We start from the raw sequence: 23,534 nt of genomic DNA, 5'->3' as shown, positions 1-23,534 counted from the left end.
AGATTCTATGTAGATAATTTATATTAAATCTATAGTATATATAGATATATATATACTATATTAATAGATAGGAGATAGATATTTATTATAATATATATATATATATATATATATATAGATATATACCTATATCTATAGATATTATATTATAGACATATTATATATACTATATATATATATATATATATATATATACCATTTATATATATACTAACATATATATATGTAGATATTATATTATTATATAGTATACATATATATATAGTATATATATATATATATATATATGAGAAAATATAGATCTATATTATATCTATATATATCTATATATAGATATTATATATATATATATCTATATATTATAGATAGATTAGTAATAGATACCTGCATATAGGGATATATGCTATATATAGTATATATATATAATATTAAATAATTACTAATTATGGTATGAATAATATATATAATGTAATATAAATAAGATTATATATATATATATAGATAATATATCTAAGATATGTATATATCTATATTGACATATATATCTATATTATATTGTATATATATTATATAATATATATATCCTATATCCATTATAATCTATATATCTATATATATGTAGGAATATTTATTTATTATTAGATAATAGAGTATATATAGATAATATATAGATAATATATAGATAGATATATATATTTATCTAATAATATATATATATATTATATAAGATATATTATATATCTATAGATATATCTATAAGACATTATATATATATATAATTATATATATATATATTAATATATATCCAATATATCTATATACATATATTTATGTAGATATTTATGATGGGGATTTATCTATTAGTATATATATATATATTATATATAGTATATATAATCTATTTATTTATATATTATCTATAGGATATATAATATTATATATATATCTATTTATATATTTATAGATATATGTAGAGATATTATATATATATATATAATATTTATATATAAATATAATTATATATATTTATATAATAATGTATATAGATATATAATATATATATATAGATGTAGATATATAATATCTATAGATAATAAAAATATCTAATATAATATAGATATATATATTATAATATATTATATATAATATATAGGTAATATATATATAGGTATTATATATTATAGATTATATCTATACATACATAATATTATAATAATTATTTATTTATATATATTATATATATTATATATTATTTATTTTATAATATATATATATATATATATAGATAGATATAAATATATATTAGATATTATAATATAGGTATATTACATAGATATATGTATATTATATTATATATAGATATATGTTTATATATGTTTATATCTATTATATATATATATATATATATATAGATAGATAGATAGATATATCTATTATATAGATATATAATATAAGAGATATAAGATATATAAATTATAGAATATAGGATACGAATAGATATTATGAATAATATATAGATAAGATATATAGATATATATAGATATATTAGAGATCGATAGATCTATAATATATATATATTATATAGATATATAATATAAATATCTATATTATAATATAAAAGATATTTATATAGATATATATATAATATATATATAATTATATATTATAGAGTAATATATATAATATATAGATAATATATATATATATATATATATATAAGATATATATCATTATATATATATCTAATATATATATCTATATATATAGATCTAATAATATCTAATTCATCTATCTATCTAACTATCTATATATATATATATATATATATATATAGATATAGATATATAATATATATCTAATATATATAGATAGAATAGCCTAGATAGATAGATAGATAGGATAGAAGCTAGATAGATAGATAGATAGATAGATAGATAAGATAGATATAGTATATATTAGATATATATATAATATGTATGATATATATATATATATAGATAGATAGATAGATCGATATAGATATATATATAGATTATATATAGATATAGAGAGAGGAGATGAATGAGCTATATGAGAGTAGGAGAGAGAGATATAGAGAAATAGATATATATGCAGACGCTAGATAGATAGATAGTAGGAGGAGATAGAGATATGAGGATATATATATAGCTAAATATAGATATATATAGATAGATGATCGAGAGAGAGAGATATTAGAGAGAGATATATATATATTATATGATGTATAGAATATTATATATTATGAATATGGCAGAATATTAATATATTATGATTATAATATATAAGTGAGATTTAATAGATAGAGAGAATAGACATATAGATGTAGATATGATAGAGATTAGAGATATATACACAGAGATTATAGAGAGTATATATTCTATAATGAAAATATAGAGAGATATATAGATATAATAGAAGATATATTATACACACAGTAGATGAGGTATTAGAGAGGAATGAGTATGTAATAATGATATTTATAGTTATAGCTATAATTGAATATAAGTTAACATGAGATATAGAAGATAGGTAGGATGAGATATAGTATATGTATATAGTTATATTTATATTATATATATTATAGATATATATAGAGAGATTAGTATATTTATAGATGGGATATATATAATTTATAGTATAGATAATATACTAAATATATATCTATTATGAATATATATTCGATATAGATAAGAGATAGATATAGATATATATATATGTATAGTATATTGTAAGATATAATATTATTATATATATAATATAGTATAGATTTATATTATATATTATAGTACATAAATATATATATATAATAGAATATATTATATACTATATAAAATATATATATATATTATAATGTTATAATTATCTATGTATATATAATATAATATTTAATATTATTTATATAACTATAATATATTTTTATATAGATAATATTATTAAGAAATTTTTTAATTCTATTATATTGTATCTAGATCATATATCTATATATATATAGAGAGAGAGAGAGAGGCCAGAGAGAGTGACCAGAGGGAGAGAGAGAGAGAGAGATGTTGAAGAGAGAGAGAGAGAGAGAAGCTATATACATATATATAGATATATATATAGAATATAGATATATATATATATATATAATATATATATTATTATATAATATAGATATTTCTCTATATTATCTTAGATAATAATTATTAATATATAGACTATAGATATATCTATATATATATATTAGATATATCGAATATATTAGATAGATTATATATATATTTAATATATATAATATATATAGATATATAAGATTAGATAGATATATAATTATATATATAGATAATATAATATATAGATATCTATATTAGGGATATATATATAGATATCTAGATAGATTATATAGATATTATATAATATCTATAATAGATATAAATATATAGATATATAGATTATAAGATATATGTATAGATCCTATAGATATATAATATATGTAATAATATATATATATCTATCTATATATATATATATAGCTATCTATATATATCTATATATATATATATATATATATACTATATATATTATATATATATAGATATACTATATATAGATATATACATATATACTTATATATATAGATACATATTAGTTATAATCTATATATATCTATATTATATATTATATATCCTATATATCCTATTATCTATATATTATTTATATCTATATATAGAATTTATTATTATATTTATATCTATTATATATATAGATAGATTAAGATAGATATATACATATAGGGATTATATGTATTAATCTATATATTATTTATATAATATATAATTAATATGATATATCTAGATATGTATATATAAGATATTATATATTATATTATAGATAGATATATCTATATGATCTCTATATATATATAGTTGACATATAATATATATAGATATTATATAGTAATATATATATATATATATCCTATTATATCCCTAATCTATTCTATTCTATATATATGTAGATTATTTTATATTATATATATAGTAAATATATCGATATATTATAATATAATATAGGATTAGATATATTTTATCATTTATATAATATATAATATAACATATATAGTTAATTAGAATATATATATCTATGAGATAGTATATATATAGACCTATATTATTAATAATAATTATGTAAATATATATATATCCATAATATCTATATACATAATAATTATATGTGATATTTATATTATCTATATAGTATTTATATAATAAATATATATAAAAAAAAATTATATATATATATTTATATATATATGCTATAGATATATAATATATTAATATCTATATATAGTATATTTAATAGATCTAATGTAAGATATATATCTATATATTATATATAAATATATCTATTATATATATAATTATATATATATTTATATGTAATATAATATATATATATATGGATATATACATATTATGTAAGATTATATAATATATATAGATATATATAATTAATATATTTATATATATATATTACTATAGTATATATATTTATAAATATATATATATATAATATATATTTAGAAATAATTATATATAGGTAGACGATATAAGATTATATATTATACATAGATATTGTATAGAATATATTTATTATAATATATTATAATGTTTATATATTATTTTATGATATATTATATATAATAATATATATATAGATAGAATAATTATAATATAGAGATTATATAATATATAGAATATATGTATATATATATATATATAGCTAATGTTTAATACTACATATTATAGATTCTATATAATATATATATATAGATAGATAGATATGTATCCATATATATATATATAGATATATATATATATGATTATATTAGATAGAATTATATAGATATATATCTATCGATTATATTAATATATATTATATAGTATATAGATATACTATATTATATAGATTTAGCTATCATATTATATTAATATATATAGTATATATCTATATATCTATATATATATATCTCGATATATATTGATCTATTATATATATATAGGATATACATATCTCTATATAGATATAATATCTCCTAGATCTCTATATATCTCTCTCTCTATCTAATCTATCATTATATCTATATCTAATATATCTAACTTCTATATATATATATAATATTATATCTATCTATTCTTATCTATCTATTATTATGTTATATCTCTATAATATATTATCTTAATAATAATCAATATATGATATCTATCTATAGCTATATTCTCTAGATAGATAGATAGATAGATAGATCGATAGATAGATAGACTCGATATATAGATAGATAGATCTAGATATTATATAGATATATATATACTATCTTATCTGTATCTAATATATATATATATATAGGATAGATAGATAGATAGATATTAGATAATATATTATCGCATATAATATAGATATAGAGAAGAGGCGCACACCGCACATACGAATGCACCAGTTCGAATAGACGCCTTACAATTACTGGCTTCACTCCAGTTTCACAAAGGCCACCTTGAGAAAGAGTTCATTAAACTGTCGTTACATTGACTTGTCTAAACTAAGCAGTTTTATCCTCACGCCAACCCATAGAAAACTCATTCATCCAGCCTAATAGTTATATATCTATATAATATATAATTATTATATATATTATACTATATATATATAAATATATATATCTTAGATATTATATTATTATATATATTATTATATTATGTATATATTATATATATACATTATATATATATAATATATCATATCTATATATATCATATATATATATATATTATATATAATATAATGTTATAATATTAATATAATATATATATATATATATATATATAATAATATAGATAATATATAGGAGAGTTGAGGGGAGAAGAGAGAGAGAGGGAGAAGAGGAGCGAAGATAGTGAGAGCTATATAAATATATTATAAGACCTATTAGTATATATAAGATATAGATATATATATATAATTATATAGATTATATTATCTCTATATATATATAGATAATAATATATATATATATTATATATATATGTATTATTATATATATTAGATTATATAATATTAGAATTAATATTATATTATATAATAGATATTATATATATTTATATATAAGAATTATATAGATATATCAATATATATATAGAATATAATATATAATATAGATATATATATTATATATATAGATATATAGATATATATAAGATAGATATATATCTTCTACTATATATATATATATATATATATATATATAGATATATAGATATATAAATATATATATAATATATATTATATAATATTAATAATCTAGATATATAGTATAGATATATATATAAGATATATAGATATATATATATATACTATAAGATAATATAAATAGATATATAGATATAGATACTATATATAGATATAATAATATAATATATATGTATATCTAATATATATATATAATATATATATATTATAATAGATATATATATATATATATACTATAGATAATTTTATATAATTATATAGATCGTATATGATATAGATATATAACATATATACTATATATATAGATATATTATAGGATATATCTATATATATCTATGTATTATTATTATATTTTCTGATTATAACTCTTTATATATAGATATTATATATCTAATATAAGATATAATATATATATTATATATATAAAATATAAGGTATGATAGATAGATAGATACTATACATAATAGGGATATATGTTATATATATATATTATATTAATAATATAATAAATATATATATATAATTTGAATATATATATATTATTTATATATAAGCATATATTATATATTTCTCTATTCGAGTAAATCTATCTATAGATATACTAGATATATATATTGACAATCTATATATAATCTATATATATATGATTATATACTTATATTATATATAATATATCCATATATCTATATATCTATATTATATGTAGATATTATATTATATATATAGTATATATAGATATAATCCTATAAATCTATATAGATTCGATATATAATATTTATATGATATATATATTTATATTATATAATATATATATATATTATATATCTATAGATATATATATATTAGACATTAATATATATATATATATATTCTTATTAATATAGTATATAATCCATATATCTATATACATAGATAATAGGGTAGAATATTTTTTATTTATATATCTAAGTTATATATATATATATATATATATATAATTATATATATTTTATATATATAATCTATAGATATATATAATATCTATATATATATAATTATATTTTATAGATATATGTAGATATAGAGATATATATTAATATATATATTATATATCTATATAAATATTTATATCTAATATATATATATATATATAATATATATATATATGTAGATATCTAATATATATTTAGATATTATATTAATAATATATATTATTATATATATATAAATATATATTATATATATATATATAGATAATATATATATAGGTATTATATATATAGATTATAATATTTATGCTACATATATTATAATATATTTATATATATATTATTATATTATATATATTTTTATAATATATATAATAATATATATAGGTATAGCGTATAGGATATATATATATATATATATATAGATCTATATATATATTTTATAAGATATATGTAATATATATATATATATGATATAATGTTTTTAGATATAATATATTATCTATATATATTATATAATATATATAGATAGATCGATAATATATTTATATTATATTATTATTTATTATATATATATATATAGATTATATATATAATAGTATATAGATATATAATATATATTATATATATATATAATTATATATATTAAATATATATATAAGATATGATATATCTATCTATCATATATATTATAGGAATTACATATCTATTATATATTCTCATCTATCTATAGTATAGATATCTATAGCTATATATATATTCATATATCCATATATTATATATATAGATATATATATCTATATAGAGATATATATTATATATATATATATTATTCTAGTATTTATCTATAATATATATCTATATATATCCTATCTAATCTATATTTTTTAACTATATTTATATATCTATCCTTATCTATTCTCTCTATATTTATTATATTTTATATATATTATATATATATATAATATATATATATATTATATATATCTATATATATATATAGCTAATAGATAGATAGATAGATAGATATATAGATTAGATAGGATTAGATAGATAAGATAGATGATAGCTAGATAGATATAGATATATAAGATTATATATATATATATATATTATATATATATTAATATAGATAGATAGATAGATTTAGGGATAGATATATTATATAGATATATATAGATATAGAGAAGAGGCGCACGCCGCACATACGAATGGCCACATTTCGATTAGACGCTTACATTACGGCTTCCATCCCAGTTTCACAAAGCACTTTGAGAAGAGTTCATAACTGTCGTACATTGACTTTGTCTAACTAAGCAGTTTTTATCTCCCCACACACCCATAGAACTCATGTCATCAGCTAATAGATATATGAATATTATATTATATATTATAATATGTGGTATATATAATTATATAATAATTTGGGGATCTATTATATTATATCTATATTATATATTATATTATATCTAAATTATATTTATATATTATATATATATTATATATAGTATATATATATTATATATATCTATTATATATATAATATATATATATCTATAATATATATATAATATTAATTATATATATATTATAGTATATATAATATATAGAGATAGAGGAGAGAGAGAGCGAAGGAGAGAGAGAGAGAGAGGAGAGAGAGAGCATATAGATATATATAGATCTATATTAATATAGGATATAAGGGATATATATCTATATCTTATATGCAAAAAAAATTATCTATATATATTATAATATATTAATTATATATATATTATATATATATATATATATATATAGAGATATATATATATAGATATATAGATATAATATAGATAGATATATATATATATATCTAGATATTAGATTATTAATATATATATAGATATATATATATCTAGATATCTAATTAAATAGATTGTATAACATATATATATGTATATAATATATATATATATATATAATATTCCATATATCTATATACGTATATATATGTAGATATTTATATTATATATATAGTTATATATTATCCTATTAGATATGATATATATATATATATATATCTATATATCTATATAGATATATATAGATTGATATAATATATATATAAAATATATATATGTTAATATCTATATATATATAAGATACATAGATAGATAGATATAGATATTATATATATAGAGATATAAGAGAAGAGGCGCACACCGCACATACGAATGCAGTTCGATAGACGCCTTACAATTACTGGCTTCATCCAGTTTCACAAAGGCACTTTGAGAAGAGTTCATAAACTGTCGTACATTGACTTGTCTAACTAAGCAGTTTTATCTCACGCCACCCATAGAAACTCATTCATCAGCTTCTCGGGTCGTCGCCTCTCCACTGTTCTTCACATTCCATAGGACAAAGGGAACACATTGGCAATATATTATTAATCAAAAACCCTAGGCCTAATAGATATATATATATTTATAATAATATATATATTATTATTAATTATATATTAATTATTATATTAATATATTATTAATATTATATATATATATATATATTATATATTATATATTCTATATATGTATATATATATATCTATATATATTATATATATATATATATATATATATATATATATATATATATATATAGATAGAGAGAGGAGAGAGAGAGAGAGAGAGAGGAGGCGAGAGAGAGAGAGAGAGAGAGAGAGAGAGATATTATAATCTATATATCTATATAATATATTAATAAATAAATCATATATGGATATAATCTATATATATATATATATATTATATATATATATATATATATAATAGATATTATATATATATCTATATATAGATATATCTATATATATATATTTATAATATATATATATATTATAAACATAGGTATATATATATAAGGCTATATATAGAATATATATATAATTATATACATAATATATATATATATATATATATATCCTATATATGGATATATTCTATATATATATCTATATATCTATATCTTATATATTATCTATATATATATATATATATAGATTTTTTATATATATAGATATATATATATATATATATAGATAAATATATATATATATATATATATATATCTAGTATATATATGTATATATATATATATATATATATATATATATCCTATATATATATTATATATATATATATATTTTATTATATATTTTAAATTATATATCCATATATATATATCTATATATATTTATTACTATTTATCCTATTCTATCGAATTATCATCTATCATCTATCTATCCTATCTATTTCTATCCTATCTATCTATATATATAATATATATATATATATATATATATTATAGATATATAATATATATACACACACAGTGGAATCTGTACATACAAAAGTCCCTGCGTACGAAAAATCCAGAGAGCAATGGGACTGAAGATTTTTTTGCTTCTATGTACGAAAATAATTCAGGTTGCGAAAGAGTAAAGTTCGAGATTTGCCTGGGCCGCTGAGAACAATTTTAAAACTCACGTACTGTCAACTCAGTTGACTTGCCACCATCCTCCTGCTCTCCATTGGTTCCATGATGCTAGTCACCACCGTAAGATCCTGTTCTCCTATTCGTCAGCATCTGCCCATCATGCCTCTGTGTAAAGGCGTTCCTTGACCATTTTTTGCGGTAGTGTTATTGTAAAAACCTGGAATTCGTTCATTCACATATATTTCGTTTGTTACCATAAATTCGTGTTAGCGATTTTGCTTTGGTTGTACTAAGTTTATCTTAGTTTTACCGACCCACTGAGCTGATTAACAGCTTCTCCTAGGGCTGGCCCGAAGGATTAGATATTTTTACGTGACTAGGAATCAATTGATTACCTATCAACGGGACCTACAGCTTATTGTGGAATCCGAACCACATTATATCGAGAAAGGTATTTCTATCACCAGAAATAAATTTCTCTCGTTCCGCGTTGGCCGGGCCGAGAGAATCGAAACTCGGACCCCCGAATTAGCAGCCGAGTGCGAAGTTCCACTCGGGCTCAACGTGGGACTTTTGTTTGTACTGTAAGTTAATTTTATATATATATATATATATATATATATATATATATATATATATATATATAATATATATATATATATATATATATATTGCACATTGTCAGTCCCCAATATTTGGATCAAGAAATTGAATACATAAGAAAAAAATGCACAGATTTATGTTATCCATCACATTTATTAGATATTTGGTATAATAAAGCCCACAAAAAGTTTATAGAGAAAGTAACAGGAGAAAGAAACAATTAACAATAAGAACATTCTTTGGTTGCCTTATTTTAGCAGTTTTGAAACCATAAAATCATTGTTAAAATCTTTTAAGGTCAACCTTTTTTTCTCCTATAATAGCACACCAAAAGGAATGCTCATAAAAATGATCCTAAGGAAACATAATATTATATAATTCCATGTTTGGACTGCCCCTCTTTTTAGATCGGCCAGTCTAGCAAGGATTTGGAATTAAGAATTAAACTATAAGTATTCTGTCAAAACTGGGCAAACACCCAATGCATTATTCATTCATTTAAGTGAAAACACACTCATAATAAATTGGACCAGCAGTTCAGTAATTGTTAGATCCAAAGATTTCTTGTCACAAAATATTTTGGAATCCGCCATCATACAACTTACTTCCAATTATAATTTTAACCTTAGCTCTGGCTTGTATTTTTTGGACTCTTGTATTAGTAGAATACTTAAGAATTACCTTAAAGATAAAATCACTGGCTTAATTACAAATAAGTTACCTTATAGACAGTTTTTAAGTATCTGTATGTTTAATACATATTTTGTGAAAATGTTCCCTTTGCAAACATTTTTATTTACCAAAATTAGATTTATCGAATTGTACTTTTATAAAAGTTTTTAGTGGTCAGTCACCTCCCTGTATAAGCTTTTCATTGTCTTGCCCCTACTTCTGATGGCTCAATCCTTTATAAACCTCTTAAATTGTACTCCTGTTTTGGGTAGGTCTACTAATTCTTCAGCCATGTTGGATTCCAGGTAAATATTTTCCTTCTTAGTCCCTGTCTGTCATTTATACGAGCTTTCTTTGTAAACTTATTTTCTTTATATTATCAATCTGTTGTTAGGTTAAAAGGATTGAGAATGGTCGAAAAGCCTTGCAGCGGTACTCCACTGGTTCACTTTTCCTCATAGATTTTGTTTATATATATATATATTATATATATATATATATATATATATATATATATATATATATACTATGTTATATAGTTCAGTTTTGCTATTATGAGTAGTTTGTAGCATACATCTGAGCAACAGAAGATGGCAGGTTCAATAGTGGAAGAGGTGTTGAGAACAAATAATTGAGAAAAGCATGGACAAGAGAAGATAAAGGTTAAGGGAGATCATCATGAATGCACGATAGTTCAGTAAGGATTACAGCGCAATATTATGGGCATCCATGTGGCTGGATGCCTTGTCAAATTTTCAGGAAGCTCTCACCCTGTTTATATGTATACACGATATCCAATACTATATACTATTAAAATCTTAGTCTCATGGTACAACACCTTGCCATGCATAGATGCTCCCCTAGGAGCTCCTGTGACATAAAGTAGCTGATTCTTGTTGAAAAATCTGCCGGAAGTCACAGCATATCCAGTGAGCTCAAAGTCTTCGGTGCTGTATGTGTAGTAAGGATTAGGCACCAGGGCAGACTTAAACATCGTGTCTTCTGATGCTGTAGGCTGACGAAAAGTATTCACATTAGGGAAGGGAACGCTATCTCTAAGGAGGATAACTGAACCTATGTGAATGAAAAAGAAAGGTAGCAAAATTAGACTTACTGACTGGGTTGTGCCTAAAGAATAGAATAGTACGTGTGCATCACATGTGAGACAGACCAGATTAAACATAGCTAGGTGCCCAAAATGAGTGCAAACTTAATAAGAATGATTTAATTTTGTGAATTGGGATCTCACCTGTATGGGTATCAGTGCCAGCATGATTGAAAGCCATATTAGAATTATTTTTATGTAAGGGGAAATTAGAGTTTGATAACAGTGAAATAGCCTATAGACAATATGAAGAAAGTGAATGTTGGTACTTTTTAAGAAGTATTTGAAACTTAATGCCTTGAAACATCTATGTAATTAAATGTGTAAAAATACCTATGCAATTTAGTAGTAATAGTCAGTAGTAGTGAAGGCTTTAGATGAAATAAATATATAAGGAAAAATACTGCACAATATTTTTTTCATGTTGGCCAATAAGTGAATAATTATGAGTATGTACAGTCTCTCTGAGAATTTTGGTGGACGATTTTTAAATTTACAGTATAATTGATTGGTGACCCTTGTTACGTTGGTTGGCATTTGGACAAAATCATTCAGATTACTCAGGAACCATAAATTTATTTGTGATATGTTACTTATATAGTTAAGAAAGGCATTGATCTGTCTTTTAAAAGTATTAATTCTCCACTCCATTTTCTCTCTCTTCCAATTTCTGGATTGGTGATCCTGTTTCACTCTACCAAGCTACTTTCTTAGTTCTACCGTACGCAAGAGAAAGACCTGAAACTTACCTTGCCAATTGAGGAGGCCTGGAGCACCAATGATCATTTCGTTTTGGCTGTCTGGAAAGTGGACAGACATTCCTGCCTGTCCGTGTGAGTAAAAGTACACGCTGCTGCGAAAAGTCTGAAATGTCTGCTTGTCTGAAAATGGATAAGAAACAATTTATTTGATTATAATTTATTGACCTCATCATCAGACACAATTCCACATTATGCATTCCAACTTATCTAGGACACTATTCTATTTTGCATACTCCCTTTTGCGTGCATTGTAAGTAATTTTTAGTTATCCTATTGGTCTATAGCGATGGTATATTATTGTATTTCTGATAGGTGTGAAAATTCAGCAGAAGCGTATTCAAATGTAACATAGAGTCTGGTACTCTTAATCCTGATGGAAAAGAATTTTAATCCCTTGCCACTGGGTGGTCCCACTTATATGCTACATAGCCTACCCATCCCTTCCTGCTCATAAAGTCTTTAAGCTTAATTTGAGTTTTCTTGCACTTTGAGTGCAGGCATCTGGTAGTGCCACTCCACTATTTTCATTAATGGTTGGACTTGTATTTATTGATGCCATAATGGTGGAAGGCTATGTACATATTACATTTGGTGAAGATATCTGGGATTCTCAGCTTACACCTCTTCACTTTTCATTTATGATACCTGTGAAGTCTTTGGATGGGTCATTAACCACTATGCCTCATGTAAATTGTAACGTTACGTCTTGTCCAATTTGACAGGTTTACCAGTTACAGGTACCTTGTTTTGCATCCATTGGCTTTCCCTCTACTGTGAACAAACGTAAAAGCTACCAGAAATTTGGTTTCTGATTTGGTCTCCCAGGGTTCTCTTGGTTCTATATAGGCACAGGCAGACACCCCAGGGCATCCAACATCTTGACTTCGCTTGCGGATAATGATGTAGGCATTTATAGAAATTAAGTGTTTCATATACAGTTTTTTTTCTTCATAAAAATACATACGGTAATTCAGATAGAGAGTACCATTCTCCCAGCTCTACAGGTCTCATTAACTTATCTGCAATTTACACAAAGTGAGGGAGGTGACAGATATATACCTGAGGGTTTAGATGGTGCATGTATAGAGAGATTGCCTTCTTCTGTCTTGTAGGAAAAAAGACTTGAGAATCTGGGAAAAAATTAGGATATGAAGGATGGTGCATGTATGACTAGATGGGTTTGCTATATAGAAAACACTGTATAAAAGCATAGTTCTCCTTGATTCAGAAAAGATGATTCAAGAATGTAATTTGTATTTTGATTTATTTTCTTGACTAAAAATGCCATATGATAATGGTGAATGGGTTTCCCTGTAGTGTTTTGTAGGTGAAATGATAAGATCCTTTTAGCTTAAACTGTAAAACATTATTTGGTTTTAGTTGTTATAGTTTAATTAAAGAGTGTCTTCAGAGGAAGTTGCTCAAGTGTTAAACCTGTATTTTGTCTTAGTCATGTTATGTTGACTGATGATATACTAGTTATTGAAATCATTGACAGATGACATGGAGTACTATAAGACTTGTGGTAGATTTATGTTGTATGTAGCGATTTGATTTTTGGTCATGTGTTTCTCTTCTCATTTTGAAAAAATGCATGTACTTTACTGCTGTCCCTGAAGAGTTCTTAAGTCATATCATTCATAAAGAATGACTGTAAGGTAAACTTCCTTGTTTTAATACAGGAATGATTGAGCCTGTCTTGTAAAATCCCTTACAGAATAACCTGCTGTCAGTATAAATGTACCTCAAAATAAACGATATTTTAAAGATATCCACTTACCATAATTGAGGAGTGGTAGTAATTTGTGAGATGGGGCATCTGGGAGTGAAGCATTAAGCCAGTAGCATACTCCATTCATGAGACTCTGCGAGGTAAAGTACTGATTCTTCCATCGAGGAGCACATGTCTTTTGGAAAGAAGCAAATGATTTCATTTGATTAGAGAATTCTAAACCTTCTGAAAGAGAAAAAAGAGAAATATAAACAAATTTTTCGATTAAGATACAGAATATTTGTGTTCTTTGGAAATCGGTAGATCTAGGGTACTATTCTGCGGCGGCCTAGACTATGTCAGTTGCGGAGTTTCTATGCAGTTTTACCTCCTGAACAAGAATTTTAAGTAATATTCGGACGACTGTAATTAACCCTCGGGAGCCAGTAATAAACACGGGGAAATACATTGGACCCCCAGTCCCTAGTGGATGTTGTATCCGCAGTTATGTTCCTTGCAGTCCGTGCGGAACTAATCTGTAGAATTACCTGGAAATCTGCTAACAACGACAGGAATAAACATTTACAAAAAGCCCTCGTTGTCTATCTTGCAGTTATATTTAGATTCCAGTGATTTTGTACTTGCAACCTCAGCTTTCTTTTCATGAAAGGTTAAAAATTTAACTTGAATTAGACAATTTTCAGAAAATAAATCTTGTGCAGATATTAAAAATGTATGCATGTTTACTTAAAAAAAATATTCTGCAAATTGTTAAAGTCAAAGAATAGTACATAATTTCAATGACCATATAAGTACGAAAAAATCACCTAGCCAAGATGATTTAGATTTGTTCCGATATGTATACAAACCCTCGGTCCTTTAACAATAGGAAGGTACTTTAGCGGCAGCTGAACCGGTCGTAAGCCTCGAACAAGGGGGTTCGGTAGTTAACTACTTGTCCGGCAGTTGGCGGTCAGCTCGACTGCGAGGAGAGGAGTCACTTTGCTTTTGGCCGCGTTGGTGGATGGACGTGTTGCTCTCCTCTCTGCCCGCTTCTGTCGTATGCTTGGTTTGCTTCACTGAGTGAAGACTTTTTTGCTTTTCCTTTTACTGTGTGCTAGTGCAAAGGATATAAGTAAGTACATGTGTTTTATTTTCATACAGTGCTTCATTGTTATGGAAATGGAATCACGAGAGCCGGAGAGACCCCCTCACCCCCCCCATCAGCCGCAGATTGTGCCCTGGTGTGGAGGGCTGTAAGTGTGGGGCCTTCCGATCATCTGTAGAGGTTGATCCTCATGATTTTTGTACTCGGTGTAGAGGGCGAGAATGCTCTCGCACCGAGACGTGATACTTGTATTTTTTGGTTAGAGGAGGAGTGGGAGCGCTATGGGGGGAAGAAAAAGCCGCGCAAGCCGGCCAAGGAGTCATCAGAGGGTTCTCTGGCTACGCCCTTGGTTACGGACACGTCTTCCTCTTTTCTCCCTCCATCTCAGCTCCCTTGTATGGCTCCTTCCCCTTCGGGGGAGGTTTCTCACTCCTTCTCCTTTCTCGATCAGTCGAGCGGGGAGGGAGCCGCGAGATATCCCGACATCCAGTTGTACTTGGGGTGGGAACTATCCCCCCCCGAGCGAGGAGAGACCCCCCCACTAACTCACCCAACTTTTCCTTCCTCAGATCTGCTTGCCATGGGGGACGATTTCGGACGGGCCTGGTACTCGCTGCGGCTGCAAGGGACACCAACGGTCCAGGGGCTGTTAGTCACCTGGCGAGAGGGGCCATACCGGTAACTGATGCCCGCTGTGATGCCGCCACCTGGGTTTGCCGCTCCTGCAACAGCCCCGGACTTCTGGTGTCCCAAGAGCTCTCCTCTGGACCTGCCTCCTGTGCAGAGGATGCTGCCGGTTCCTGTCCCGCCTCCTGTTCCTGAGTATGCTGCCGCTTCAGTCCTGGTACCAGTTCCTGCCGCCGTCGTTCCTGCCCGTGGTGTTGCTGCTCCCACCCCAGGTTCTTCCGGACAGGTGCAGTCGGGACCTGTTGCTTCGGCAACTGCCCCGGCTCCATCCTGGATGGAAGACCTGACGGTGGTGCTGAGGAAGCTGACGAAGAAGAGGAGGAGGAGGAGGAAGGTGTTGTCTTCGTCTTCATTGTCTTCTTCGTCGTCGTCGTCTGCTGCCGCTTCCCCTTCAACTTTTAAGGCCCCACAGCCGAAGAAGAAGAAGGTTGCCTCCTCTCCCCCTAAGAAGGCTCGCGCTGAGACTTCTAAGGGTCCGTCCCACTCCGGTGGGACGGTTGGGACTTCCGCCGGTCCTCCTGTTCCTTCGGGAACGGGGCCCGTCTCTCCTTCTGCAAGGAAGAAGAAGACGGGGACCAGAGGAGTGCAGGCTAACAACGGTATCTCCTCACCTGGAGCCAGAGGTTCTGCCTCGACGCCAGGTACCGTCTCGGCCTGCAGGTGACTGTACAGCCAAGACCCAGGCAACCGAGTCCGCTCGGCGCCAGGATCCAGGCACGGAGCGGAAGAATGGCCGGGGTCACTCAGGCAACTCTCACCATACAAGCAATAGCTCTTGGGGCGACGCGCTGGTACCCAGGGTTGACGCAACGGTCCCAAGACCGGCTGCAGGCTGAGGCGAGGAAGCGGTCCCCTCGGTCGCCTGGACCAGCCTTGGCTAGTCCAAGCGGCGTGATGCGCCGTGAGGACAGGCCTCGCTCCCACCGCGACAGCGGACTCTGCAGGTCCTGACCGCCGCTCCTACCGGGACAGGGCGGTAAGGGGGACCAGCAGCAGCTCTTCTGACGGTCGGGACCGTCGCCACTGTTCTCGGTCGAGCTGCTCTCCCCGGGAGAGCCGCTCGACCAGGCCTGCAGCCCGATCACCACTGCGGGTTGGTGATCGCCTGCAGCCCCCTTAGCACACCGGTTCTGCCGGTGGGGGGGGAGTGTCAGGTCTGCCTCTCCGATCCCTTCAACTTCCTCAGGCTTCACCGGGAAGAGTGAGGCGATCAGGAGTGATCGCGAGGGGGCGCGCTCCTCGCGATCCCGCCACGATGCACTACGAACCTGGCATGGTCCTCGGACCAACCAGATCGTACGCGCAAGTGGCAGGAGAAGACCAGGAGGGGTCTGTTGTGGTTCCTCCTGTGGAAGGAGGAGGGTCTCGGGAGACATTCTCACTGGACAGGCTTGACGGTCCATCTCCACAGGATGTAGTCACTCCTGAGATTCAGAGGTCGTTCGCGGACGTAGTTGCACTGATTCCTCAGCACAACGACCTCGGGGAAGGATCGCCGCTCCCACCTTCCGAGCCCACATCGGGCTTGGAGTCATTCTGGGGACCTAAGAAGGAACCCAGGACGACGGTGGGTGTGCCGCGATCGGCCTTGGCTGACAGCGTGCTGAGCCAAGTGGACGCTCTTGTCTCCGGACAGGAGGGTTTGCTTCAGTCCGGCAGGTCTACCAAGCTCCTTCCTCCACCTCTACCGCGACAGAGGCTCTTCTACGTTCCTTCAGAGAACCCTCTGCCACCCAAACAGGTTAACCCGGAGCTAGCTAGGCTAACTCCGGGGGTGTCTCTGCCGCAGCTCCTGTCGGAGAACCTTTTGTTCTTGCAGCAGGAGGCACTTGCCTTGGAATCTACCGCAATGGCAGCATTCCAGGCAGTCTCCTGGATCGACCTGTGGTCCCTCACAGTGTCGAAAGCCTTGGCATCCTTGGGGAACATCACTCCTGAAGGGGACCCAGGTTTTGTGAGACTGTGCCAGTGTGGGGTAGGGCCATCGCCTACCTGGCCACCAGACAGCTGTGGGCTAACCTGGTTTTCCGGCGTAGAGACGCTGTTCTCACCGAGTGACCAGGGCGGCTGGGCGTGAGGCATCTCTGGGTCTTCGCAACGGACCAGTGTGGAGTTCCTCCTTTCTCTTCCCCAGAGAGATGGTGGACGCTGCGGTGGAACAGCAGCGCACTTGACGAACAGTTACCGTTTTGTCCACCAGGCAGTCTCCAAGGTGGCTGGGCAACCTCGGACGACTGCGGCTAAGCCCAAGAGCTTAGCTAGCACTTCCTCTGCGGCCAAGACGGTCGCCTCGTCGAAGCCGAGAGGAAAGACTCTGCCTTCGACTTCTGCTGTAAGGAGTGATCGCAACCAGCCCTCCTCCCAGTCCTTCTCTCGAGGAGGATCTGGGAAGAAGAAGTCGAAGAGAGGAGGGAAATGCTAGGGACGGCGTTCCCCCTCACCTGCTGCCGGAAGTTGGGGGATGCCTGGCCATCCATTGGGCAACGTGGCAGCGCTACAGTGCGGAGACCTGGATAGTAAACGTCCTTGTCCTTCGGGAGGGATATCTACTACCCCTCGAGTCTCGCCCACCCCTCCCCTCCAACCCGGTCCATCTGCAAACCTACGTTCCTGGCTCGACCAAGGACGTGGCGCTTCGGCAGGAAGTAGAAGCCATGCTAAGCAAACGTGCTGTGGAGATCGTACAGGATCAGTCGCCGGGCTTCTACAGCCAACTCTTCCTAGTGGAGAAGTCCTCGGGGGCTGACGCCCGGTGATAGATCTCTCTCCCTTGAACCGATTCATTCGCCAGACTCGGCTCACGATGGAAACAGCACCGTCAGTACTCGATTCCATCAGGGAGGACGACTTCATGCTTTCGGTGGATCTGAAGGACGTGTATTTCCAGATACCCATCCATCAATCCTCCAGGAAGTACCTCCGCTTCATCCTTGACGGGACGGTGTACCAATTCAGGGCACTTTGTTTCAGTCTCTCAACCTCCCCACAGGTGTTCATGCGAGTGTTCACACTGGTGTCGGCTTGTGCCCACTCAGTAGGGATACGTCTCTTGAGGTACCTCGACGATAGGTTAGTCCTGGCGAGCTCCCGCTCGCAGTTGCTACAGGACAGAGATTGACTCCTCGAATTCTGCCGCGATCTGGGAATTGTAGTGAATTATGTGAAGTCAGATCTCAAGCCCAAGCAGAGGATGAAGTACCTGGGCATGCTGATTGACACGGTAGCAGGGGGAGTCTTCCCCCCAGATTTGCGGATCAGCAGGTTCAGGGAGGCAGCAAGACAGTTCCTGTCTCTACAGGAGCAACCAGCTCAGCCGTGGTAGGTCGTGATCGGTCACCTGTTGTCTCTCGAGAAGCTAGTCCCTCACGGGCGTCTTCACCTGCGGTGTCTTCAGTGGAGACTAAAGGAGTGTTGATCACAGGCAAGGGACCCTCCCTTCTTCCCCGTGTCCCTCACAGAGGAGGTGAGGCAGGACCTAGCCTGGTGGCTGGACAACAGGAACCTCGTAAGAGGATTGCCTCTTTGCACTACCCCCGGAGATGCTGCTCTTCTCGAACGCATCGACCGAGGGATGGGGCGCACACCTGGAGGAGTTGCTGACTGCAGGTGTGTGGGACCATCGCGACAAGCACCTTCACATCAACGTCCTGGAGCTCAAGGCAGCATTCTTCGCTCTCCAAGAGTTTCCGGGACAGTCTGGTGGGACACTCGGTGGTGTTGATGAGCGACAACACCACGGTAGTGGCGTACGTCAACAAGCAGGGGGGCCTAGTGTCCCTCCCGCTGCACCAGTTGACGTGGCAGGTGCACGAATGGGCCACGGCACACTCAGTAGAGCTGTCGGCCCGATACATGTGGTAGCCGATAAGCTCAGCTGTCAAGCTCAGCCGTTGGGATCAGGTGATAGGAACCGAATGGTCCCTTCATCCAGACATGGTGGAAAGGCTCTTCAACATGTGGGGGTGTCCAGTCGTGGATCTGTTCGCCACCTGGCACAACAGAAAACTCCAGGTTTTCTACTCGGTTGTGCCAGACCCATGGGCAGCTGCAGAGGACGCTCTTCAACATCTGTGGGACAACCTCTTCGTCTACGCCTTTTCCCCATTCTGTCTGATTCGCAAAGTGATCACCGCAAACCTGGTGGCGCCCAAATGACCTCAGACCATTTGGTATCCGGACCTGCTGGCTCTGCTTCCTGAAGCGCCGAGAGAGATTCCCCCCTGGAACAACCTCCTGTGCCAGCCACACGTAGAACGGTACCACTGGTCCGTCGAGTCCCTGTGTCTTCACGGCTGGCTGTTATCCACCATCTCTTGCGAGCGAGAGGCTTTTCTCGCAGTGCAGCAACAGAGATGGCTGGATACCTCAGACGGTCCTCTGCAGCTGTCTACCAGGGGATTTCCTCGTCTTCCTTCACCGAGAAAATCTCCTCTACGTCTGTGCAGTTAAAGGATACAGAGCCGCCCTGGCCCTAGTCCTTAAACTGCGAGGTGTGGACATCTCCTCTTCTTTCGAGATCTCCCTCCTGATGAAGAGCTTTGAGAGCTCTTGCCCACCCAGGGAACTCAGGCCCCCGGGGTGGGATGTGACTCTCGTCCTTTGGAGTTTGACTCGCAGACCCTTCGAGCCACTCCGTGAGTCACCAGTTAGGGATCTGACCCTCAAGACCCTCTTCTTGCTGGCCCTGGCATCGGGGAAGAGAGTAGGGGAACTTCATGGTCTTTCCTTCGATGTCAAGCATTCCTGGGGATGGGGATCCGTGGCGCTCGATTTCATCCCAAACTTCGTAGCGAAGACTCAGAATCCTTCGGTCCCTGACGACCGGTTCAAGTCCTTCACGATCCCCTCCCTGAAGGATTTCACAGATAATGATACGGATGAGATGCTGCTTTGTCCTGTGAGGGCGCTACAGCGCTATCTGAAGAGAACTCGGCACCTCAGGCCTGAGTGTCGACGCCTCTTCGTTAGCACTGTGGTTACCAAGAAAGAAGTTTCCAAGAACACTCTTTCTGGCTTTGTGAGGTGATCAGGAGGACGTATGAGACAGCTGGTAGTGACGACACCCATACCCTTCGTCCGAGAGCCCACGAAGTCAGAGGTATTGGTCCAACCCTTGCGTTCCACAAGAACTTCTCCGTGGCGCAGTTTCTGAAGGCAGGGGTTTGGGCCAACCAGATCACCTTCACTTCATTCTACCTTCGGGATATTACCCACAGGTCCATGGACACTTTTTCCTTGGGACCCGTGGTGGCTGCTCAACAAGTTGTGTAGTCTACCTAGCACCCGAGCGGACAGAACAGCATCGCATCCTTGTGTGACTGCATGAATGGACGAGCGAAAGAGAGTGTGACTGGCTTCTCTTCCTCCTCTTTTCTCCCCCTCTACCTGTGGGCAGAGGGCCGTGGTCGTCACTACGCTGAACAGGAGGCCGATGCAGGTAAGCTACACAACCGAGCTCCATTCTGTCCATTTCAGTAGGGATAGGAGTGTTTATCCACCACTCCCCGACAAGGGGGGGTGAGTGGAAGCCAACAAGAGAAAAACCCATGACTTCATTTTGGCTCTTGAAGTGTGAACTAGTTCTTGCCTTTTGCTATTTATAAGAGGTACGCTTGCCTCCCTCTTATAAATCTGGTCCAGAAGTCTGACCACTGATCCTGCGGTGCACACCCCGATCAGCTGGGCAGAGGCTGGGATCCCTCCCTCTGCTCGTACGACCAGGGAGGGAATCCAAGGTAGGACGAACACCAATCTGTTCATAAGACTCAGATTCCACCCATCAAGAAGTGAGTCTTCCTATTGTTAAAGGACCGAGGGTTTGTATACGCATCGGAACAAATAACAATTTGTCGGAAATTGTATTTTTCCTAACTATACAAACCTGAGGTCCTTTACATATAGTCCCACCTCATGCCACCCCTCACTCTGCGTTTCCTGGGCCTAAAGCAAAGTGACTCCTCTCCTCGCACTCAAGCTGACCGCCAACTGCCGGACAAGTAGTTAACTAACGAACCCCCTTGTTCGAAGCTTATGACCGGTTCAGCTGCTGCTAAAGTACCTTCCTATTGTTAATGGACCTCAGGTTTGTATACTTAGGAAAAATACAATTTCCGAAAAATTGTTATTTTTAATAAAT

General features: G+C 32.1%; 1 protein-coding gene across 1 annotated transcript in view; it reads right to left on the bottom strand.

The window, feature by feature from the left end:
- Positions 1-23,534, bottom strand: part of LOC135203123 (integrin alpha-PS4-like) — a 158,694-nt gene that overhangs the window by 117,408 nt on the left and 17,752 nt on the right. The window contains exons 5-7 of the mRNA XM_064232767.1: positions 15,673-15,799; positions 13,881-14,012; positions 12,865-13,100 (exon numbers count right to left, since the gene is read on the bottom strand). Of these exons, the coding sequence (XP_064088837.1) occupies positions 12,865-13,100; positions 13,881-14,012; positions 15,673-15,799 (495 nt within the window). The remainder of the gene's footprint in view (positions 1-12,864; positions 13,101-13,880; positions 14,013-15,672; positions 15,800-23,534) is intronic.

This window comes from Macrobrachium nipponense, chromosome 33 (genome assembly GCF_015104395.2).
Source record: "Macrobrachium nipponense isolate FS-2020 chromosome 33, ASM1510439v2, whole genome shotgun sequence".
NCBI classification, from domain to species: Eukaryota; Metazoa; Arthropoda; class Malacostraca; order Decapoda; family Palaemonidae; genus Macrobrachium; species Macrobrachium nipponense.
This window is presented reverse-complemented; position numbering and strand designations above follow the sequence as displayed.